Below are 25,468 nucleotides of genomic sequence, written 5' to 3' on the forward strand. Positions count from 1 at the left end.
TACGAAATGATTACCATGATAACTCGAGTTACCATCTGTCACCATACAAAGATATTGCAATATTATTGACTATATTCCCCATGCTGTACATTTCACCTCCATGACTCATTCATTTTGTAACTGGAATTTTGTACCTCTTAATCTCCCTATTTCACTCATCCTTCCACTACCCTCCCCTCTGACAGCCATGGTCAATCCATGTTGTCGCAAATGGCAAGAATGTGCATATTCGACACCTCTCTGAACCCCTCCCGGGACAACCATCCCGTATTTCCCCAGAAAACGACCCTCGCAAGTTCACTTGCCTTTTTGTGATGGGAAGAAGACAGTTGCGGACGTTTAAACTAATTTTTAGGGTTCTGACTTTTCCGGGGTTGGGAGGAGGCAGGGGGTACTGTAGTACTGTTATTGGACAATTTCTTCATCCCTTCCCAGGGATACAGAAATATGCAAAGGAGACCCTAACTGGGATTCGAACCCAGGATCTATCCTATTTACAAGGCAGGCACTTTAACCAACTAACCCACAGAGCCTAGCAATGAGTGGGTTTCAAAAGTAACTTTATTGAATTCGTCATTTTTCTTTGTTCTTTTGAGAAATATCCTCATATCTTCTTTTTCTGTCTTATTCATATGCAGTTTGTGCACATTTCAGTGACTGAACAAAGGGCTTGACAATGTGATGATTACTATGCCTCACAGCAACACAGAAGCTAAAATGATGCCACAGACACCAGGTCTGAGTCCAGACTTTGAGTGAAAATATTGTAATACCTTACATTTCTGTAGTACTTTAGAATGTGCCAAAAGCTTCTGAATTTATTTCCTCTTTGAACACCAGTGACAACCCCAAATGCTGAGCATATTATCGTCTTTCATATTCAACTCCAAAAATGTTTAAGGACTTGTTCAAGTTTGTTCATATAGCGAACCACTGGAGTTAAGACCAAGTCATTTTCTGATGCTAATTCAATCACATTGTCAGTACAGCATTTTCGCAGTGCTGCAGAAACAAACGACCCCAAGAATAAAAGTGGCTTACCGTAACAGATACACTGTTCCTGCTATTTGTCCACCATGACTCCACCCAGGATAACGGAGCCACCTCAACCTGAAACACTGATGGCCTCTTGACAGAGGAAGAAAAAAGAAATGGCAAATCAAGGACTGTTTCTTGTTTTGTGCCCAAAAGTAACACGTCAAGTCTGCTCACATTTCATTATCCAGAGTGAAGTAAATGAGTCAAATCTGATATCTGTGGAGTGGGGCAGTATAATCTTACCCCAGGAAGAGGCAGTAAATACTTTTGAATAATAATAATTTATCACAACTACCATCCAATATTGTTTCTCATTTGCCAAACTCGGGATTTTTCTTTTTTCTTTTAAAAAATTTCTTTATTTGTTCATTTCCTCCTTGTCTGTGTTGAAAATGTTCAATTTTGTGGCTTTTAAGCTCATAGTTTGGGAAACATGAGTATCAATTTTGGTAAATATAAGCTGGGCTAGTGTGGGCGCTGTGGAAATTCAGTCAACATAATCTATTGTTGCTATGTATTTGGGATGAGGAGTAGGAGAAAGGATGAAAGATGAAATTGCAGTTAATTAAGATGAGTAAGAACAAGGTAGTTCTTGACAGCAGTCTCCTGTATACCCAGATAACACTCATCTGGGACTTTGATTGACAACTTTGCATATGGCTAATAGTAAACACCACCACAATCAAAATGGAACATTTCATCACACCCCAGAATTCCCTCCACAATAACTCATTTTTACTACTGTATTCTAGTTGTTGAATAAACACAGTACATTTTATTCTGTGAACGGATATTTGGGTTGTTTCCCATTTGAGCTTTTATAAGCATTGATGGTTTTCCCCCACCTTACCCACTTAAACACTGCATCTGAAAATGCACCAACAAAACAAACTTATTATCAACTTCCAACCAAACCACCCACGATCAGTTTAACAAACTTAACATCTTACTGACCCCTTCCCTTGCATTCAAATTCTAATTCCACCCCTTGAATTCACTTCCCTTCACTGATCAAGTCTGTCATTTCAAAGAAATTATTCCCCTCCTGAAGTCATCCTACCATCTTAATATCCTAATAAAATGCAATAATGAAAAGACATACAAAATACAAGACAAAATTTTTTAATATTAGAATGAACAGATTTAAAATTACATCTTAATAATATACCAAATATAATGGGGAAAAATAAGAGAATTATAAAAACTGTACACTTTTGTTTACATATAGGCAATTTATATAGAGAATTGCCAATTTAATCATAACTTTTCACACTTCCATAATGCCTATATGTATACTTTGAATTAAAACCTTATAAATCAGTATTTAAAAAATTTAATGTGATAAGTGAGCTTGCTTCTTGCTTGTTAATTTGTCTAATCTAGGTTGGATTGATGACAATGCTACTCTCAGGGGATAATGTATATTTAAACTGTTTCTATGTTTTGTTTTAATAACACTTAATGTAGAGAACCCAGTCTCACAGAGGTATGTTGAGGGGAATAGAAGAAGAGATTTTAAAGCAATCTCAGCAAGCTCAGGATATTCATTTTTAACTTTTATCCAAAATGAAGCAAGTGATGCTGTATTTTCAAAATTCATTTTCAATCCTTCATCAGTAGCCAGCTTCCACAACTTATCCTGTAGGGTTATAGTTAAATTTAAATTATCTTTTGATGTAAGAAATGGATTTTGTATCCATGAATTTCCTATGCGTGGATCTTCTTTTGATGGAAAATACAATTCAAAACAATCTAACAAATTTGTAAGATGTTCATTGACAACTTTTCGCAGATATGCAATATCAAGATCATTACCTGCTTCACTGATAACTGTTGTTAAGTTATGGAACATGTCATAACAATCTGTAGAAACTCTTTTTTTCCAAGCTTCTAACTTTTGTTTTTGTCCTTCAATCTTATCTGCCATTGAAAAACATGTTGCATTCTTTCCTTGCATGCAAACATTAAGATCATTAAAAATACTGAAGATATCAGATAAATAAGCAAGTTTGGCTGTCCAATTCACATCTTTGAAAAGTTGGGACCAAACTGGTTTCTTGCTTTGCAGAAATACTAAGAGTTCATTTCGTATTTCAAACATTCTTGATAGAACTTTTCCCCGTGATAACCACCGTATCTCAGCATGCAATAACAGTTGCTTATGATCAGCTTCCATATTATCACATAATAAAGAGAATAATCTTGAATTTAACGCATTAGATTTTACATAATTCACAATTTTTACTATGTCAGTAAGCACACTATTTAGTTCAGGTGATGTTTTTTTCATAGCAAGACTTTCTCGATGAATGATGCAATGTGTTATTTTACATTCTGGTGCAAGTTGTTTAATCTGGGTAACCACTTCAGAATGTTTTCCTGTCATTGAAGCTGCACCATCAGAACACACTCCTACACAAAACTTAAATTCTAAACCACATTTGTTGACAACATAATTCTTCACAGCTTCATACAGTTCTGAGCTAGTTGTGTTTGTTGGTAAAGAGGCTGAAAAAAAGAATTCTTCCTTTATATCATCATCATGTTCAAACCTCACATATACTAAAAGAATTATCATGTTAGCAATATCTCTGCATTCATCAAGTTGCAGTGAAAAATACTTGGCTAGTTTTATTTGTTCTATGAGTTGGTCTTCCATATCATTCGCCAGTTCCTGAATACGTCGCGCTATGGTGTCATTGGAAAGTGGTACTTGAGCTACCTTCTTTGCTGCAGATTCACCCAACATTTCTAAGCAAACTTCTTTGATGCAGTCCTTCACTAGTGTCTCGGCAATTGTGTATGGTGTTTTAGACTTAGCAACCGGAAGTGCTACTTTATAAGAAGCCCGCAAAGCACTAATGTTTATGTGAGAAACACTGAACACCTGCTTTGGTTGGCTTTTCAATTCATTACTCTTTCTTTCAAAGAATTCTTTTGGCTGTGAACTTATTTCTTTATGTTTTGAATATAGATGCCGCTTAAGTTTTGATGGTTTCATTGCTTCATTAGCCAGTACATCTCCACAAATAATACACTGTGGTTTCAGCACTTCACCATCAATTACAGCGACAAAACCAAATTCAATATATGAGGGATCATACTTCCGAGTAAAGCTAGTATGAACTCTTTTGGTTTTCACTTCCTCAGAATGACTTCCACTGTTACCAATTCTTTTACTACTACTGCCATATTCAGAAAAGGTATGTCTTTTCTTCACAAAAAAGTCCAGTGAAGCTTGTTTTTCCATCTGCAAATTAGAATTAAAAATAAGTAATACAAATTTTACTTTTGTCTTTAATAATGTTAAACTAGAAATCAAAAACTAGGCTCGCATCATCAAAAAGCCTACAAATAATAAATGCTGGAGAGGTGTGGAGAAAAAGGAATTCTCCTACACTGTTGGTAGGAATGTAAATTGGTACAGCCACTATGGAGAGCAGTATAGAGGTTCCTCAAAAAACTAAAAATAACATATGATTCTGCAATCCCACTTCTGGGCATATATCCAGAGAAAACTCTAATTCAAAAAGATATATGCACTCCACTGTTCATTGCAGCACTATTTACAATAGCCAAGATATGGAAGCAACCTAAACGTCCATCAAAAGATGAATGTATAAAGAAGATGTGGTATATATATGTGTATATATATATATATATATATATATATATATATATATATATACACATACATACAATGGAATATCACTCAGCCATAAAAAATAATGAAATAATGCCATTTGCAGCAACATGGATGGACCTAGAGATTATCATACTAAGTGAAGTAAGCCAGAGAAAGACAAATACATGATATCGTTTATATGTGAAATCTGAAAAAAAAAAAAGATACAAATGAACTTATATCCAAAACAGAAAGACTCACAGACATAGAAAACAAACTTATGGTTATCAAAGGGGAAAGAGGAGGGGAGGGATAAATTAGGAGGTTGGGATTAATATATATACACTACTATATATAAAACAGATAACCAACAAGGTCCTACTGTATAGCACAGGGAACTATACTCAATATTTTGTAATAACCTATAAGGGAAAAGAATCTGAAAAAAGAATATATATATAAAACTGAATCACTGTTCTGTATACCTGAAACTAACGATATTGTAAATCAACTATACTTTAAAAAAATTTTAATAACCCCAAAACTAGGCTTGATTAAAAATATAAAATGATTTTTAAATTAAGTTATAAAGATAAATAAATGCTTACATTTTCTCAGAGTTTTATACACTTTTGGGTTACAGCTGACAAGCTAATCATAGCATATCACACATTTTAATGTGAACCTATTGTGCTTGACTAATGTACAGCTGCTACCACATGTGACTCACCTTGAGAGTTTAACACCCAAATTGAATATTCTATTTGAAAAGATGAGTTCATCAATCACCTGCTTGGGTATTGCAGCAATGTCAAATTGTTGTAACTTTCCAAATACTCTCAATTTGTGTACTTACCTAATTATGGACTAGTATAAACAGTTTGCAGACCAGCACTGGTCTGAAGAACAAACTCTGAGTACCACTGGCCCAAATCATGTATAACCTTCACATTTCAAAACACTTACCTGAACACATATTAGCTCTACTTTATAAGACCTACTGATTGAAAATCTCATTGGTCTTATTTCACACTCTGCATCTAAATCAGAAAACCAAACTCTTTCCCAACACAAATCCATATCTCCCAACCAAATTTATCATCCCCTGCCCTTCCTAAATATTTCTTCACTTGACCTGAGATGCCCTTTCTTAGCTTACCTCTCAACCCAAACTCACATATAATTAAAACAAAGTAACATTAAATTCATCTGTCCCCAAATTTATCCTTCTATAGAAACATACCATCATGCATACCATTTATCCCCTGGATCCTAGCTTTCTCATTCCACTAAGAAATGCCTGACATCAGAAATAAGTAAGAGATACTACTGTTCTTCACCCCAGAACAATAAACAAAGCAGCATCCAAGGTTATAACTTCCAACTTGAAAAAAGGAGTGGAGGGAGGACATTAAATGTAATTGGCCTTTCTTTGGAGAAAATATATCCAAGATGGCCATAATTGTGCTTTAGTATGCCATGTCAAAAATTTCTCACTCATCATGGTCACAGTAAAGTATGAGGCTCTCCCCTGCTTTGATCTACAGCAGACACTCAAACTCTTACCCAGTCTCCTACTTTGTCTGATGAAAATGGTGTCTCTGATGGCTTTAACATTTTGGAGGGTTGAACAGTCAAACTTCTTGGAATCTCATCATGTTTCCTTTTCATTGTAGCGGTCTCATAGCAAAGACTACAAGTTATTCTATGGTGATAACCATCAGTCTCATGTTGAGAGGGCACTCCACAGATTGCATGGACGTTTCTATCACATGATACACAACTACTAACACCTGTGCATTCTTTTTCACAAACTACACAAGATAAAAAATTCAGTCCACTTTCAGGAGGAGTTTTTTGGGCTATCTTAGGAGTAACAGAAAGATTTTCTTCAATATCACTACTATCTGTTCCAGTCTCAATATTGTCTTCATACTGGGCTCCTAGAGTATTTTCTAATTCCTTGTCGGCCTGTTCCAATTCATTTTCTGTGTTCAGGCTGGCAACAAGTTCTTCAGTTAGCTGAGAATGAGACAAGCCCAGCTTAGCTGCAGAGCTAAATGTACCCTCACATGGAGTCTGTCGCATGCCTCTGTGATAGGGTTGATTTTGGGTCATCTGAATAAACCACAAAAATTCAGCCCAGTGTGATGAATTGTTAGTTTGCATCCAGGAGATAATCCGGTTTTGGATATCCTCATTAGTTTGATTTATAGAATTTAGACTTTGGCAGGGCTGAGGTTTCCCATGGACAATTTTCAGTTCTGGCCAAATATAACTAAGTTCACTGACAATCTGGCTTGAAAATTCCCTCCCATTGTCAGACTGTAGAACACTGGGTGCTCCAATAATTGTAAAAATATCTAAAAGAGCATGTGCAACCTCTTTAGGCTTTTTAGATTTTAATGACCGCAAAAAACTCAACTTTGTACGAAGGTCTTGATAATGCATAATAAATTTATACTCCCCATCAGGATTCAACTGCATGTCTATAAGATCTACTTGGCATCTTGAGTTAACTTCCTTAATTGGCTTCGATGTTAGAACTTTCTTGAGTTTTGAATTTTTCTGTTGGCATGGTTTGCAGAGTGTCAAGTATAGCATTATAACTTCTTTTGTGATGTTCTTGTATTTTGCTTGTAACTCTTTTTCCATGCGGGTACGTCCACCATGTCCAATGCTGAGATGTGTGTCATGCAGTATGTCAAATAAATCCTCACTGTGTAAATAATACCGTACTTTATCTGTTTCCCCATTTACAGCCTCAATTAGCTTCTCATGTCCTTGTACCAGGATCACATCAAATCTAGCCAAGCGACGGTAGTCAACTGATTCTTTTTTTGCCTTGGCCTTAGCCTCTTTCACTTCCCTTATTAATTGACAGTACTTTGCTTTAGAAAATATCTTGGTATTATTACTCTTGTTTTCCAGTAACACTGCTAAGCTTCTGAAGAACTTTTCTCTCATGTTTTCTGGTTCGATTTCTGCTTCATTAGTATCTAAGTTACTAAAGTTATCATCACCCATGGTTTGAGACATCATGGAAAGCCACAAAAATGACCCTAAAATATAAAGGAAAAAATCAGTTAGACGATATGGGAATATAATTTAAAATATGTATATTGCTCAAGTAGCCACTAGAGAGAGCTGGGAGTACAAGTAGATGCTATGGACACACAAGAGGGGGAATACAATTTTGGTTAATGAGTCTCCCTTTGGAGGAATAGAGAGGGTAAATGAAGAACTCTACCCAGGAACAAAGAGTTCTGATATAGTAAAGAGTAGTAAGCCAGGATGTGACTTTCCAGAGCAGTATCCAGGGTTAGCCTTAAAGTAAAGCACTGTTTTATGTAAAACAGGGAGCAAATTGATGTTATTATTTTTTCATTTATTTATTAATTACACAAGAACATTTTTTTTTTGGCTAGATAAGTCTCAGAAATACAGTCATAGATATTTTTAAAGCCCCAGACTATACCACACTTTGTTTTATTCAGTCAGGTTAGCTGTTATAGCAACATTTGGGGCTGAAGTTTCAACATCATATATTTGCATGAGCTCCCTTTCGGTGCTTGTGAAACTATAAACCCAATACCAATAACCTTATTACTGATTTTAATAAAGAAAGAGTAGCAGATTAACCTGAAGTAGTGAAAAAGCTCTGACTTAATATAGCATATTAAAATAAATGTTTAGAATATTCATAATAACAGAAACACTTAGAATAACTCAAATTTGGCTAGTCTTAAGGAAACTATTTTGAAAAAATCAAAAAAATAATTTGGAATTAGCATATCACCTCTAAAGTCTTACAGCTGCTTGGAAAAAATACTTTTTCTCAAGTCAACATTGTTTATACTACCAATTTGCATAAAAAATATTGAATTGGTAAATTTAAATCATTCTCAAATGTTCATAACTTCCAAAACTTCAAATTAATATGTTACTGTGTGTTTTGGCCTCACTTAAGTCTCAATGGTTCCAACAAGACTTCTTTGATCATTTAACTTAAGCTTACAGTGAGTTCTCCTTTCTTGAGGACATAATTTATTCGTAACACAAACTAGCACTGTAGCACTTTCTTCTTTAACTGTTTCATATGTAGAACAAGATTGTAAGTTTCTAAAGAAGCAGGGATCACTTTTTCCTCCAGTATCTTTTCCATTATCTAACACATTACTACATAGAAAAGTGTCAGATAGGGAATTCCCTGGTGGTCCAGTGATTAGAACTCAGGTGGTTTCATTGCTGTGTGGCCCAGGTTCAACCCCTGGTCGGGGAACTGCAAAGCCAAGCATCGGGTGTGGCCACAAAAAAAAAAGTGTTGGATAAAAATTTGTTAACTTTATAATGAGGATGACAACACTCATGATAAGTGGTATTTCAAAATGTGACTGAAAAGACCATTATATAGATAGTATTTCTTTCCACACTGATACATTTTGCATCATGCTCTGGAGCCATGAACATAATGGAAGGTAAACAAGGATAAACTGGGGGGAGGAAAGAAATACAGGGCAATGTAAATGAGAACCAGAGCTTCAGAATATGTACAATCTGAGAATATGAGCTTCAGAAATTAGTACAATCAATGTTAGTAGGTCTAGGATAAGCAGAGAATAAGGAGTTGCTAGGGTTATAAGAAAAGAAGAAAATTATATCAATTATACTTAAGCCTTTGGGAAAAGACAGCTGCTCCACAACTAGGCCAGCCTGTGCTGCTGCCTCCACCACACTGTTAATAGTCCTTAGATCTCTAGTGGACATAGACTTCAGAAATTCCATTTTCTTCAGTAGAATTTCGAAGTAGTATTTCCAAGTCTTAAACAGTCATATGTAACAAGAATTGGGGGCAGAGGCTATAGAAATGGGACCCATGGCTACATTGACAAGTGAGCAGCATTTATATACAGAGGCATCTCTGATTTACCTATCCACAGGTACTTAATTCCATTGCAAAATATCAATGAAAAATCTTGTGTTCAACTATTTTTTACATTATTACATGACTGCTTAATTCAACTTCTTTAATAGCATTCCACTACACTCGTTGACCTTTCCTTCAGCCATATTCAGTAGAAGCTGCAATGGAATAAAATTTGATAAGCTTTCCATGAATGGACCCTTCCCTCCTCCCAAATCTCATTCTCTTTCCAAAGGCTAAATTATCCTCACCATTATCTTGAAGTGCATGTGGCTCTGGAGATTCACATTCCATTCCGTCCTCTATAGTCTGGAGATGGGTACCTAAGGACGCCTTTGCAGTATCTAGAAGAGTCATTTCTTCCATAGGAACTTCCTGCCCATATGTGCCCTGTGGGACCTGGGGATAAACAGGTACATTTGGAAACTAATATAATATTAATCACATCACTGCACAAACCATAGCTAAACCTCAAAACATTCTTCTATTGAAATAGAATGGATATAAGAAGGAAAAAAAGTCTTCATTGAATTCTTAAGAGGAGTGCAAGATAGAATAAGGAGAGAAATAAAAAATGCTGGGACGAATAAAGCCAGAGCCATACAACAGAAACTGTCTGCATTGAACAGGAGTTGATATGCATCCTTGTGGTTTCTGTTTTGGGGAATAACAATGGAAGCACATTAAAGGAATCTTTCCTAATTTTCCTCCTAACCAGAAGAAAATTGTAAATGAGTTTCAGTGTGAGCAATTAAAAGTAAATATTTGGGGGGTATGCAAATTATCTAATAGGAACTAACTGAACTGTTAAACCCAGGAAGAAATCTGACAGTTGTAGACCAAATGTGGAAAACATTAGCCCAGTGTGTTATGGATGGGAGAAAAAAAAAAAAAGCCAATCAAAGTGGATAACTGTTGGGTGAAAAGAAAACATTTATCTTTTCCTTACACCAATGATCTAGTACTCTGTTTATAATTAAATTTACCCAGTTGTCTCCATACATACAGTTAACCTTTGAACAACATTGGTTTGACCCTTGGGTGACTATCTATAGGCGGATTTTTTTAAATAGTAACTATTACAGTAAATACTACACGATCCCTGGTTGGTTGAATCCGCATATGCAGAAACGGATATGGAAGAACCATGTATAGGGAGGACTATTTTCAACTGTGCAGAAAGTCGATGCCCCTAACCCCTCACCCCCATAGGCGTTCAAGGGTCACCTGCATTTTATGTTTGCTTTTTTTAAGTCCATGAGCCATTCAATATTTATACATTGTTTTTGGTTATTATATCTATTTTGCTTCTTTTAATCTAAAATCATTTCCTGACTTTTTTATGACATTAAATTTTGAAAAGTCAGGGCTACTTGTCTTATAGAATATCGCACTGGGGACTTAGGGACTTATCGCACTTAGGGACTTGCCTGATTGTTTCTTCACAAGTAGATTCTAGTTGAACTTTTTTTTTCTCCTTTCTTTGTTTTTTGAGGAACAAGAACCCAGTATTTTTAATTTGATCATTTTTTCTTGCAGAGCAGTATTAATGTCCATTACACCTCCAGCAGCAATGCCTTCCTCGGCCAAGGAGGTGAGTTACGGATGGAGCCGAACCTTGAAAGCACCCGAGCCTCAGCCTCCGCGCGACTGCGCGGCAGCAGGGAAAGAACATTTTTGGAAGAATACTACGTAAGTAATGTGTACTTACTGTGTCACATCACAGGTTACATTAAGTTGTCAAGTTATTTTATTGTAGATAATGCTAAATTTGATTACTTAGTTAAGGTGGTAACCACCAGATCTATCCATTCAAAAATACACTTTTTCCGACTGTAATAAATAATAATTGGTAATAATTTGGAACTATGCAAATATCTTATTCCCCAATGGTTTTAACATTCATTGATTTCTGCTTGAATCAATTTTTATACTGGGGGTTGTAAAATGGTGACTTCCTACTTTTATAATTCCTTCTACATTTAATAGCTAGCAATTTTCTGTAAAGAGCTTTCTGTCCATCCTACTTTGGGGTCTGTCTCTCTTTCTGAGTATCACTATAGACTTATTTTATAATCCATTCCATCCTCACTCACTTTGATGCTCCAATTGTCTCAAATTTGGCCAGTGGGAGCCCCCTTGATCTGGCTCCTGCAACCTTTTGACATGACCCCACTAGTTTTTGTTTTGGTTTGGTTTGGGTTTTGGCACATCCAAGCTTTCTAGAATAAACAATACAAGGACCACATTGTATTCTCTCTGTCCCAGATCTAGTTCAACTGTTTTTTTCCCAAGAAATTTTGATTCATTTTAGAGGACAACAATGTTTAGTAGCAAAGACTGAGTAGTAGTAGGCTCATTTTTAATAGGTGTCATCTCCTCTAAGCCCTTTCAAGGATAAAGCTGGTAAATATATTTCATAAAATAACATGAATTCAACTCAACTTCAATACCTATAGAATTTTCCTCACCTTTCCATCTTCCATATTAATATCTTCCTTCTCCCACAGTTTAAAAAAAAGCAGTTCATAACAATGTATATATATTTACTCATTGGCTCTAAACTACAGTAATACAAAAGAGTTTCAGAATCACCATGCTTTGTGTTGTAGAACACTTCCAACAACATACCTACTAAGTAAAGTTCAATATATCTTTGCAGCTTTACAGGCCCATAGACAGTATCCCGCTAAAAGTATATGGTCAGAGTACTGTGGTCAAGCCACCTGAATTATTATTTTCCTCTGTATTACTATGTTAATTTGACATATTGTTGAGTTCATTTGTTTCTGTTTTTATCATTTTGAATTTAGTATTGTTTTTTAAATACTGAAAACACTTACGTGATATAAAAAAAACGAAATACGTATTCAGAGAAGTCTTGCTCATATTCACATAGCCTGCATTCTACTCTCCCCCACTCCTATAAGAAACCATTTTTGGGGGGCTTCCCTGGTGGCGCAGTGGTTGAGAATCTGCCTGCTAATGCAGGGGACACGGGTTCAAGCCCTGGTCTGGGAAGATCCCACATGCCAAGGAGCAACTGGGCCCGTGAGCCACAACTACTGAGCCTGCGCATCTGGAGCTTGTGCTCCGCAACAAGAGAGGCCGCGATAGTGAGAGGCCCGCGCACCGCGATGAAGAGTGGCCCCCGCTTGCCGCAACTAGAGAAAGCCCTTGCACAGAAACGAAGACCCAACACAGCCAAAAATAAATAAATAAATAATAAAAATAAAGGAATTCCTTTAAAAAAAAAAAAAAACATTTTTGTTGTTGATGCTTTACCCTGTTTTTTTTTTTTGCAAAAATAAGTAAAAACATTATACATACGTATATACACACGTCTGCATGTATATATTTGTGTATATATAATATATACAAATTAAATGCAAACGTGTGTATACTTATTTTTTCATACTGTATAGTAGTTTACACCTCCTTTTTTTCACTTAATATAAAAATATTATCTGGAAATCATTTCATACCAGTTCATAGATATCTTGCTTATGCTTTTTTTGTGTACATAGTACCATTATATGGATGCAATCACCCTTATATGGATGGGCATTTAGGTTGTTTACAATATTTTGCTTTTACAAATAATGCTGCAATGAAAAACTGTGTCTATGTTGTTTCTTACTTGTATTTTCCAAGTAAATTCCCAGAAGCAGTATTGCTGGGTCAAATGGTAAATGCGTAAATATGTGTTAGATGGTGCCAAAATCCCCTCCATAGGGATGGTACCATTTTGCACTTCTACCAGCAACATTTGAGAGGAACTGTTTCCCCAGTCAGGCCAACAGATTGTGTTGCCAAGCTTTTGAATTTTTGCCAGTCTGATAGGTGACAAATGGCACCTCAGTATAGTTTTGATTTGCTCTTTTTATGATTGAAGTCGAGCATCTTCTCATAGCCATTTGTTTGTTTGTAAAAAAAGAAAACTGCTCATGTCTCATGATCATTTTTATTGCATTTCTGTTGAGATTCACTTACACCTATGACATATTTTGCAAATATTTTCACTAATTTATTATATTGATTTGCTTGTGGGGTTTTTTTGACCTGCATTTAAAAAAATATTTCATGTAGAAAAAAAGGTTTTTGATATTACTTCTAGATTTTGAGTAATTCTATACATTCAGATTATTTTAAGAAGTCATTCTTGTTTGCTCCTAGTTCCTGGATGTTTAAAATTTTATATATTGATCTCTGACACACTTAAAGTTTATTCTGGTTCTGGAATATGGTAATGAGGTATGGGTTTCATGTGTTTCTTTTTGAAATGGCTCTTTTTGTCCCAACACCATTTACTTAAAACACCATTTTCCCCACTGTGATTTGAGATGGCACATATATTGTGTATTCAGTTTTCATATGTGCTCCAGTCCACTTTCATACTTTCTATTGTTTCATTGATCCAGCTATTCATGTGTCAGTACCACAATTTTACCTAAAGAGGCTTTATGGTATGTTAGTATCTAATGAGACTATTCCTCTCTTCCTTACTCTTCAAGTTTTTCTTATCGATTCTTTCACGCTTATTTACACATATGAATACAGTTCAGTGTTTTAATCCTTTTCAAAAGTAAGCAATTAGTTTTGTTTTCTCCTAACACAGTAGATAGAAATTCATTTTCTATTGTTTTCAAGTTTTGGGTTCTAAGCAACACAGATATCTTCCCTGGCTATAGATGAACCTATAATATAGTAATATCTCATTGTTATTACCTCTTAAGGTAATCCCCTTAGAATTCGCTTCTATGGACATTGGCTGGTTGGCTGTGTTCCTCAGCTTCCCTGGGTTCTGCTTGCTTACTTCTTTATGTTACTTATCATTAGCGGGTGAGGGCTCTTGGACTCTGCTATGGTCTGAAAGTTTGTGCCCCGCCCCCCACAAATTCACACGTTGGCACCCTAATACCCAATGTAATGGTTTTAAGAGGTAAGGCCTCTGGGATGTGATTAGAGCATGAAGGTAGAGCCCCCATGAATGGGATTAGTCCTTTATCAAAAAGATAGCACAGAGCTCCTTAACCACCTTCTGCCATGTGAGGTTGCCAATGTGCAACCCAGAAGAGGGCCCTCATCCAACCATACTGGCTCCCTGATCTTGGACTTCCAGCCTCCAGAACCATTGCTTTTACTTGTTTATAAGCCATCCAGTCTGTGGTATTTTGTTATAGCAGCCTGAACAAACTAAGACAGAATCATATTTTACTAATGGTATGGTTAAATAAGGAAAATGCTGAATAGAAGAGGACATCAATGACCACAAATAGGTTATCTGGCAGGAATATTCAGAAGTTTTTGCCACTGACTTTGAATAAACACTGTCTTTAATATAAAAGCATGTTTGGGAGATCCCCGGTGGTCCAGTGGTTAGAACTTGGCGCTTTCACTGCGGTGGCCTGGGTTCAATCCCTGGCCAGGGAACTAAGATCCTGCAAGCTGCACGGCATGGCAAAAAAAGAAAAAAAGAAAAAAAGCATGTTTACCTCCAAGTTATCCATGTGACACTTATTATGCTGGTATTTGATTAGGTTTCATTTTCTTGGGAAACCTGAGGTAAGGACCTATTTAAAGCTTTAATGTTATCCTTCCTTCAGTCTTTGTGTAAGTTAATTTACTAAATCTTTGTAAAATATGAATCTGTAAATTCAGTTGTCACACCATTCAATACGTATGTTTTCCTGGACTGTGTTACAGTCTAATATCTGATGCTGCTAAGGCTATAAATGATAGTCAGTGAACAATAGGGGAATCTTGTAATAATCCAGGAAGGTGGCTAATGGCTAACTGTTTGGCACAGTTTCTTAGCAGTAATCTAGATTGCTCCTGTCTGGCATTTCAATCATTGTAACACTGTATTTGTGTTATCAACTTACTATAGCCTTTACACTCAAACAGTGTCTCTGCCTGTAACTTTCCAGATTAAGTCTAAAGCATCAGTGCCATTCACCAAAAGAAAAAAAGAAAGTAATAAAAGTTGTGTTATAGTGTGTTATACTATTCTAGTTTAGGAGAGCTTTCATTGACTTGTAGACCTTCTACTCACTTCTACACATGGATCTTTGTTAGTCATTTAAGCAACAGGTAAACTGGGAATAAGACACGTTAGGTAGATTCTATTCCACATCTCCACCATTGTGAAATCTAATGAAAATAGATTCATTAATGAAAATAAGTATTCAACAGCCAATAACCTCCCAAAGCTGTCTTAAGAGAACAACAGCCTCTGGGATTAATCACATCTCCATGGTTAATTCTAAAACTGAGCAAGAACAAAAGTTACAAAAAAAAAAAAAAAAAAAAGGCTGTTACCTCCTGAGAACCAGAATTCTGATTTATACTTATTTATCAGTAGCATACCTTAAAGTGAACAGAACACAAATAACTCTTCAATTGGAGGCTTTGAGTATGGCGCCTGATTCCAATTCTTTAAGTGTGCTACTTACAGTGGAAGTGGCCTGGCCACTTCACATCCCTGCCAAGACTGCTCTCTGCAAATAGACTGGTAGAAGTCATACTGCACTCAAACAGAACATTTCAGTAGTTTGCCTTGCCTGATATTCTTGTTTTCTTGTTTCAAAGAAAACAATTTGGTCGATCAATATATAAGACCCTAGCATGGAAACCTAATCAACTCATGCTTGGCAATACACCTAGCATTAATTGCCCATCTCTTCATCTAACTTGCAAAATCCAAGTAAAAACTTAGCTTATCCTCTGGTGGGCATTTATGAACTTGGTTAATTCGAAAAATTTCTCTCATTGGGCCTTGGCTTTACAAAAATAATTTCTCACTCACATGACACATGAATCTAAAGATGTGCATGTAATCAAGCACCCTAGCCTATCATTCAAGAGACATCAAATTAGAAAGAAATTTTTTTCTTAATACAATTTTTATTGAAGTATTATAAACTTAGAAAAAAGTGCATAAGTGATAAGTGTAGAGCTCGATGACATCCCAAAGTGAACTACTCATGTCAAAAAACAGAACATTAACAGCATCTCAGAAAGCTACTTTTGCCCCACCCTCTTCTCCCAAACTACTACTCTGACATCTATTACCACAGATTCATTTTGCGTTTTGAACTTTATATAAACAGAATCATATAATATGTATTTATTTGTGTCTGGTTTATTTTGTTCAAAATTAAGTTTGTGAAATTCATTCACACTGTCGAACGTAGTACTTGTTCATTCATTTTCATTGTTGTATAGTATTCAATTGTACAAATATACCATATATATTCATCCGTTACACTTCTAATGGGCATTTTTGTTTAGAGTTCTTGGCAATTATAATAATGCTGCTATGAATATTATTTTACATGTCTTTGAATGTATTTCTATTAGATATATATCTTGTAGTAGGTTTGCTGGATCATGGAGCATGGTTATACATGGTAGATATTTCCCAAGTGGTCATAACAATTTACTCCTATCAGTAGTACATAGGCATTCTAGTAGCTCAACAGCCTTACCCAAATTTGGTCACGTCAGCACTTTTAATTTAATAAAGCAGTTACCACGTGTTGTTTTAATTTGCATTTTTCTGATCACTAAGATTGAGTAATTGTTTTGATTTTTATTGGCTAATTGATTATCCTTTTTTTGCAAAGTGCATGTTCAAGTCTTTTCTTAATTTTTCTGTTGGGGTATCTCGTTTTTTTCTTATTGATTTGTAGTACTTTATACATTCGGATATGAGCTTTTTGTATGTAGTTTGTCTGGATCTAGCATGGGGAAAATAAATAAGTCTGGAAGATTTTAGGAAAGTGATGCTTTCACTGATGTCTGAGCTAGTGTTATTTTCAATGCAAAGCAGTGATAAATTAAGCAATGGAAAACAATTATTATGACAAATTGAACCAAACCAAGCATGTTTTTTCTTAAAAGCTTTTTATCCATAATGATACTATAAAAAAGGACACTGCCATGAAATGAGTACAAAAGTCAATTATAATGCACATATAAATTCTAAATACTGCCTTAGAAATGTTATTCATTGATTAATCTAAATCACAAAAGTCCTGAATGAAGTTGTGACACAATCCAAATTGCCATAATATACTGTTCATCTCCATGTCCTGATTTATTTAAGCTGATTGGCTAATTCGCCATTTGCATACACTGAAAAGAAATACTAGGTTAAATAATCAAGGGTTAACCTATAATTGACAATAACACATAGAATTAACTAATTTTTGCTGGATTAGGAAAGTTAATATAGGTATTAACTTGTGTATTAGTGACATCCCATCATTTCCTATGCTAAATGCTGTTATGATTTTTTCTCTTCAAAAATTAAAAAGAAAAGAAAAACAGAGGCCATGCCAGTATTCAGGTGTCTGCTAGTGAAAATGTTATGCTTTAAAATGTACAGTAGATTACAGATAATTTTATATTCACCAGCAATATCCATGGAAATTATTTTGTTTCTGGAATTGTCATCCCAGTCTCTCAAAATTATCCTCAGCTGAATAATGAAGTTTCTGAAATGATTTTGGTGTGCACAGTGATTAGGATTAAGAACATAAAAAACATGTGGAGAAAACCTTCCTGATCCACTTAACATTAAGCCATGACTAGTTTAGATTTAATGACAACAATGTTGATCTTTTTCTTACCCCCAATTCTACAGATCAATTCTACAGTAATAGAGAACAAATACTGTCAGAACTATGAACTCTAATAATTCATATTCACCAAGCAGAACAAGATACTCAAATAAAGTAAAGTAAAAGGTGTCAGTGGATGTCAGTATTCTGCTGGATGGCTTGAAAATGTCCATGGATATTGAACCCAAAGTGTACATAAACCAGAATATTCCAAAAGGAAATAGTCAATGATATATGAATGAAAGCCAAGAGGTATTATAACATCACGGTGGGATTTAAGGAATTTATGTGTTATGCTTTTTCGCCCAGGCTGGACACCATGTTATAAATTTACTCCCTCTTCTTAGACTGCTCAAAGTATATAAGAAACCAATTTTCTTTTAAAACAAAATTCATAAAATGGTTGAGTCATTTCCCTTTGGTAAGTTTTTCCCTTCTCTGATCTTAAGAGTAAGATATCTTATGTAGAATGCTTTGTATGATATAATAGCATGCATTTCAGGTTGCCCAAATCTTTCCATAACTGGGGGAAAGAAGGTCCTGGAGTGAAAGATATAAGTCATCTGGGAGACAGGGTAACCTGTTTATAATTAAAAAATCATATCAATTCTGTAAAGTTGGTATAAGCACAACCAGAGCAACTAAGATATGAAACAAAATATAGATATGGCTCATTGTGATGCATTTGCCACTGACTCCTCCTCCCCCACAAGCATGCACACACACACACACACACACACACACACACACACACACACACACACACACACACACACAGTCTAGCCTCTTGATTCCTCTACATTTCCATTAGAGGGACTAGTCCAAGGTAGGTGGGCCTGGTCTTGGAAGGAATAGGAGGAATTCCACTCTGCCTTTACCACAAAAGTGTAAAGGGTGCCGCTGGATGGCAAAAACAAATTACAAAGCTGAAATTACTTCAAACTGGTTATGAAAGTCATTTGTCTTTCACTATATAATTCCCAGATTTGATTTTTTAAGATTTCTAATAAGAAATTTTGGTCATAAAATAGTGGAGTAAATATGACTGTATTCATTAGAAATGCATGTATTTCCCAATTAATTATAACACCTAATTATAGTGGCTTAAACAAATAGGGGTTTATTTTTGTCATATGCTAAGAAATCCAGAGGAGGGCAGTTGCTGGCATTGATTCACATACCTAACAGTTCTGTAAGGGACCCAAGTTGTCTTTATATTTCTGCTCTGCCATTCATAACATATTGGTATTCATCCCCATGCTTATCATCATGTCATGGTCACAAGATGGCTACCACAGCTCCAGATATCACATCCACGTTCAAGACAGGAAGTGGGAAAAGGCAGAACTAAACACATCTGTGCCATTTTATAAGGAAAATTAAAGCTTCTCCAGAAATTCCCAGAAAATATGCTTATTTCTCTCTGGCCAGACTATGATGCATGGCTAACTCTAGCACAAGGAAAGCTGAGAAGTATTTAGTTAGGTACATAGCCAACATGAACAAAATCAACATTTTTTAAGGAAGAAAAAGGGGTGTACAATAGATACTGGGTTGGCAGCTAAAAGTGTCTGCAACAATGGCATTTCCCCCTCCCTTCAGAAATCACACAGAAACAAGAGAAATGAGAAACATTTATGCAAACTTGACATTCAATAAGACTAGGAGATTTCTATAACCCTGAGTCACATGAAAAACTATCAAGTATGAGCAGAGCATACCCATTACCCATGGATTGACAAAACACCAAGTCCTACCAATGGTTGCATTTTTCAACAAAGCTAGAAGAGGAAAATTTTAAAGTAACAGGTACATCCTAAGGGAAAAAACGAATATTGTTTATTTGAAACAAAGAGAAAAGGTGTGCTGGCTAGAGATAAGAGACTGCCTGTACAGGCATCTATGCAGTAACATATGAACTTATGAAAAAACATGCTTTCTGCAAAACTGCACAAAAAATAACAGGATTTATGGAGAAAATAAAGTTGTAGGGTAGACTATTTAAATTCTACACAACTTTGTCAGGAGAGCATTAATAAAACTACAGAAATTCCAGTAAAAATACAAGTATAGTCAAAAAGACATTAAATAAAGAAATGTTACATTAAGTATAGTATTTTACTTTGAAAGGTGATGGTATCTTGTTAGAAAGAGGTGTAAGGGAAGGGTGAGGCAAGGGTAGAGGATATCATCATCAGAAGTTCAGATGGACAAGCATTTGCACACTTTCAAAGAAATGTAGTGATATTACAAAACATATAATGACGGTTCTGGCTCATCATCTTGTTTTTATTTCTTTGATATTGGCTTATAAAAAGATATGTAGTTTTTGCTGCTTATATATTTTCTTTCTTTCATAAAGAAGCTGCTTACATGGCTCCAAATAGGACCTCATGCCACGAAGTAAAATCCTGCTGTGTTCTGCATCATTATCTTCTAACCACTGCAACTGCTTCTCTATCATATTTAGAGCAGAAGATAACTGAGAAGTGAAATGCTCTTGTGGGGTAGCTTGTTGAACTGCATCATCCTCTTATACGCTTCCATTTGAGCCTCAGCATCTAACTGTTGTAGCTCTTGTGTAGAGAGAGCCTCTGCATGAGATTGCAGCAGTTCCTCAATATCTTCACTCTCAACTTCTTCAAATCCAACCTCCTTTGCAAGAGCAATACAGCTTGCTTTGATTTGAGGGAGCTCTTCTGAAGGTTCAAAGCCTTTAGAATCATAAATTAAATCGGGGAGAATCTTACACCACACCCCATGCAAACAGGCTTTTGTGACATCATTCCAGGCCTCTACAAGAATATCAATTGCAGGTTTAATGCTCTATCAATTCCAGAATTAAAAAACTGTGTGTGCATTGTCACCCCCTGTTGATCCAATAAACACCTTGAATGTTATCCTTAAATAATAAGCTTTAAAGACTGTGATCACACACTGATCAGGGAGTAAAGTAGTTGTATGAGGAGATAAATAGAGAACTTTAATATCTGAAGAAAGTTCAGCAACTGTTGGAGGATGGCTTGGTATATTACTGAGAATTATAAGAATTTTGAAAGACAAATTGTTCTTCTTGCAATATTTAAAAAAATCATCTACAAAACATCACCTAGACGATAAGTAAATACCTGCCCTGTCATCCAGCCTCTCTTGCTTGACTTATAGTAGTCACCCAGGCTAGTCTTTACAATTCCTTTTAAAGCTTGTGGGTTGGCAGAGTGATAAATCACACAAGCTTTAGCTTTAAATTCCCACTGGCATTCCCACCCAGCATCACAGTCAGTTGACCTTTTGTAGCCTTAAACACCAGATCTTATGATTCCTCCTTCAAGATACAGGCCCTTGAGGCCATTCCAATAGAGATTAGTTTCATCAAAATTAAAAATCTGCTCCAGGTTATAGCCTTCTTTATCAAATTTCTTAACACTCGGGGAAATGTCTTTGCAGCTTCTCTGCACTCACAGCTTCACCAGAGATCCTAATATTGTGGAAATCATAGGAGTTCTTGAAGCCACTAAACCAGTCACTATTTGCACTAAATGAAGGCACTTCTGCAGGATCTTCCACTTCCTTCTTAAGGTCTTCATGTATTGCTAACGTTTTCTCTTTAATTTTGAGAAAGGTTACCTCTGATTGCTTCTTTCTTTGGTATAAAATCCAAACAAATGTTCCACTTCTACCATTTCCTTATGCCTTGTTCCAATAAATTTTGTAACAATGGAAGTTGTTCCAGCTAGATAACTTTATTTTCCCAGCATTTTCTCTAATTGTTCGTAAAATTGACTCTTTTATTTCAGTTGTACACCCAGTGTCACATGTTCTTTCATTTATTTCAAAACATTTTATAATTTCCAGCTTTTCTTCAATTGTTAAATCTTTTCTTCTTTTGTGCTCACTAGCAGAAATTTTATCACCAGCATGCTTCTATGGCACTTGCAAACCCCCTTCCTTGCTCATTTTCTGGAATACAAAAAAGTTTAGCAAAAAATGCACCAAAATGGGAGGAAACTGTGCACATAAGGGCTTCCAAAACAGAGACTGGGGCCAAGAGAGCCAAGAGGAAGGATGTGGAGGTGAATGGACATTATGCACTGTATGTCTTCACAACTTGCTGCACTCAGCTATAGTCATATACTTTGCATTCAGCTGCTCTTACTTGGTGGCCCAAAACATCAACTTTCTGGGAAAACTCATATATGAGCCGGCACTATTTCAGCATTATATTGACTTATTTCCCTATTTACCAATCTCATATGAAAGATTTTGCATTCCAGAGAAACATATTTTAACAGATCAGACTGTATACATACAACGTTCATATTCAAAAAGAGTTCAGATAAATGTATAGATAGTAACATTATAGAAATGTAACAGTGTTTGGCAATATCCATAATGTTCTAAAATTACAGTCATAGAAAGCAAGTATATTCTCTTAAAAATAACCTCTAGTGTAATGGGAAAAGACAGAATACTGGCTCACATACCAACAACTGCAAGTACTGAAAAGTATCTAGAAAATGATGCAATTAATCTCTTCACTGTACAGATGAAGTCATCAAAGTCCAGAGAAGGTGTGTGCCCAAGATTATACAGCTAATTAGTGACAGAGCCTATCATAGGACCCAGATCTTATGATTCACCATTTCCTGATATTTCCATTAAATTAGACTACTTTTCTATTTGTCTCTCCTAGAAGGTATTCCTTATATTCCTGCACTGATTTGCTTTCATATATGGTAAAAGTAGCGGGGATCGTAAGAAGAGATAGCTACTTTAATCTCAGTCACTAAATAAGAGATATTTTTCATTTGCAAGCAATAGACCAAGGTTTCCCATTTGGTTAAACCATCTCCTTATTAGGATCAGCTATCACTGACATGAAAATTGTTATCCCAGAAGCATGAATCTATTCATCTACACCAGTGATCAAATAATAAGGCCCAGAACCAGAATCTGCAGCCGTCAGTGTGAAGTTAACCCCACTTACTCCACCTTGGACCCACGCACTCAAACTCTTCACAGAAGACGGCCCCTCTAATTTCTCACCTGCTGTCTAGGTTCATCAAGCTCCCTCTCCAAATCTTCCAGCACAGTCACCACCTCCTCTCCACTCTCAGGATGATGCTCCCGCACCCAAGCCTGGAGCTCCTCAGGCAGGATGGTCAGGAGCTGCTCCAGCACCAACAATTCCAGGATCTGCTCCTTAGTGTGTATCTCTGGGCTCAACCACTGACGGCAAAGTTCCCTGAGTTGGCTCAGAGCTTCCCTGGGTCCGGGAGTCTCCTGATAGCAGAACTGCCGGAAGCGTTGACGAGAGAGTTCCCTGGTATGAGACAAATCCTTCTGTAGACAAGATTCCTGATCCCAAATAGGGTCTTCTTCTTTAACCTTTACTTTGATAATCTCCCCTTGTTCCTCTGAAGCCTGGCCAACCAAGGCTGGGAGGGCCCCCGGGGCTGCCGCCATCCTTAGCTTAGCTTGGAGAAAGGCTCGCTCCAACAAGGGTCTAGGCAGATTTTCCTTGAAGGCCCCACTCAATTCTTGGTCAGGAAAGTTTTCGATATAAGAAAACCCTGTTGACACAGAAAAATTACAGAAGCAGCTAAAAAAATTTTGTTTAGGTGACAACAGGGCAGTTACTCGAGCAATTCCATTGAAAGTGAAGCCATTCTCTGACAAGACGGGAAATTGTGAGCACTGAACTACTCACTAAAGCTCCAGGACCACAGATTGAGCGGCAGGTTACTTGCGAGACAGAAAACTGAGGAGACTTTGGCCCTAAATAAAGCCTAGATATACGAGCTCCACCAAGGAAACCAGACAGGTCTCTCCGAAACCGGCGCTCCCTGTGGCTCAGGCCCGGGTGGAGAGGGCGAAGGGCTCCTGCCACTCGGCTTGCCGTCTGCGGAGGAGACCCGATTGTCGCCGCGCAGACACAACCTTCCCTCCGCCCGCGCTTCCCCTCAGAGAAGCTCGGACTCTCTCGCGCCACGCCAGAGAAACGGGCCGCGGGCGACACTCCCGGCCGACGCAGCTGCTCCCGCGTTCCCGCCACGCCGGGAGAGCTGCGCTCACTTCCGGTCCGCTCTAGGATTCCAGGTGGTGCAGTCATCTCGGTGGTCGTGGTAACGTTGGTGAACTCTGTAAACTGTACAGAGACTTAACTCCCGAGTTACCCAGTTCCCGGGTGAAAAGAGTTTCACGGTGTGAGTAGCGCTAGTGTAGAGGCTACTCTGGGTTTGTTTGTTTTTTGTCACGGTGATAAGCCGTCGCTGAACTCAGACCCGCAGTACTCACCGCCGCGTCCTAAAACAGACATAGAAGAGCATCCCTGAGCGAATGCCAAGTCAGCGAATTTGTAGGCTCCACCCGGCCTTTTCTCGTTAGATCTGGGCCACTGTCTCCTTTCCCAGTCACCGTAAATCAGACTCGAAAAAAGAAATGTAAGATCTAGTTCCTTCTTTCCATTTTATAGATGGGAAAAATCAAGATCCATATAGTGAGCTTCCCCCCCTAACGACAGGAGTAGCTATTCCTGTGAGCCATGCTGTAAACAATCCTGTGAAACTGGCCCCAGAAACCTAACAAGGAAAATCTGAACGTATTTTCAGAGTCTAACAAGTCATTACAGTTGGACAACCAGGAAATTCCCACCTGGCTCATGCTCCTTCAAGGCAGTGTACTCTGCCAGGCAAGGTATTCGAAGATGCACGGAGCAGGCAGTGCTAGAGTGGATGCAGGTAAGCAAAGAGAAAACGCTGTTTCAAGAGGAAAAGGCTGTGGCACCGGTGGATTCTGCTGGAGGTCTAGAAGCCCAGGAATCATTGCAAGTGCCAGCCTTAATTCCTTTTCCTCCTCCCCACCCAGCCTGCCCCCACGGCCTTGTTAAGAGTGCTCAATAAATAATAGATGTCTGAGGAATATTTGTTGAATTGCTGAATGGCTCCCTTTCCCCATTTTCTCTCTGCTTCTACTTTGGTCCCCGTTAATTACTCACATTTTGGCATTTCTGATTCAAGAGACTTTGAAGGATCAGAAGGTCTCTTTTAGAGATTTCTAAAAAAAAAATTCTTACCCTTGAGGTCTGTAAATGGTCTTGAGTGAGTCGCTAAACCCAATGAAACTATATATAAAATTTTTGTCTATGTGCCCGAGTCATCAGATCATCAAAGGGACTGAGATGGAGCTCCCCATTCATTTTCCTAGCCACTATTAATGTGTTGCACTTATCTTTTGTGGTTTCCCCCTAACCAA

At 37.0% G+C, this 25,468-nt stretch overlaps 1 protein-coding gene across 3 annotated transcripts; it reads right to left on the reverse strand.

Annotated features, from left to right (window-relative positions):
• Positions 1–24,329, reverse strand: SCAND3 (SCAN domain containing 3). 3 transcript variants are annotated; one of them, XM_082415303.1, is made up of 5 exons: positions 23,925–24,327; positions 23,261–23,787; positions 9,839–9,986; positions 6,230–7,725; positions 1–4,288 (listed from the first exon to the last, which is right to left on the reverse strand). In XM_082415303.1, the coding sequence occupies exons 2-5, from the start codon at positions 23,678–23,680 to the stop codon at positions 2,372–2,374; spliced, it is 3,981 nt and encodes a 1,326-aa protein (XP_082271429.1). In that variant the 5' UTR covers positions 23,681–23,787; positions 23,925–24,327; the 3' UTR covers positions 1–2,371. The 3 variants fall into 3 exon arrangements, with proteins under 3 accessions (XP_082271429.1, XP_082271428.1, XP_082271430.1); XM_082415302.1 differs by having other exon boundaries at positions 23,261–24,327; XM_082415304.1 differs by having other exon boundaries at positions 4,197–7,725; positions 23,261–24,329.
• Between the last annotated feature and the right edge of the window lie 1,139 nt (positions 24,330–25,468).

This window comes from Balaenoptera physalus (assembly GCF_965194825.1).
Source record: "Balaenoptera physalus genome assembly, chromosome: 11".
Classification (NCBI taxonomy): Eukaryota; Metazoa; Chordata; class Mammalia; order Artiodactyla; family Balaenopteridae; genus Balaenoptera; species Balaenoptera physalus.

What these genes read in the sequence shown, in the direction of transcription:
- SCAND3 (XM_082415303.1), bottom strand. Translation starts at nt 23,680, where the DNA reads ATGGCGGCAGCCCCGGGGGCCCTCCCAGCCTTGGTTGGCCAGGCTTCA. An exon ending in TTGATGAACCTAGACAGCAG is followed by an intron (nt 9,987 to 23,260) that starts GTGAGAAATTAG and finishes GTTTATCCCCAG; the next exon opens with GTCCCACAGGGCACATATGG. An exon ending in CAGACAAAGTAGGAGACTGG is followed by an intron (nt 4,289 to 6,229) that starts GTAAGAGTTTGA and finishes TCTAATTTGCAG; the next exon opens with ATGGAAAAACAAGCTTCACT.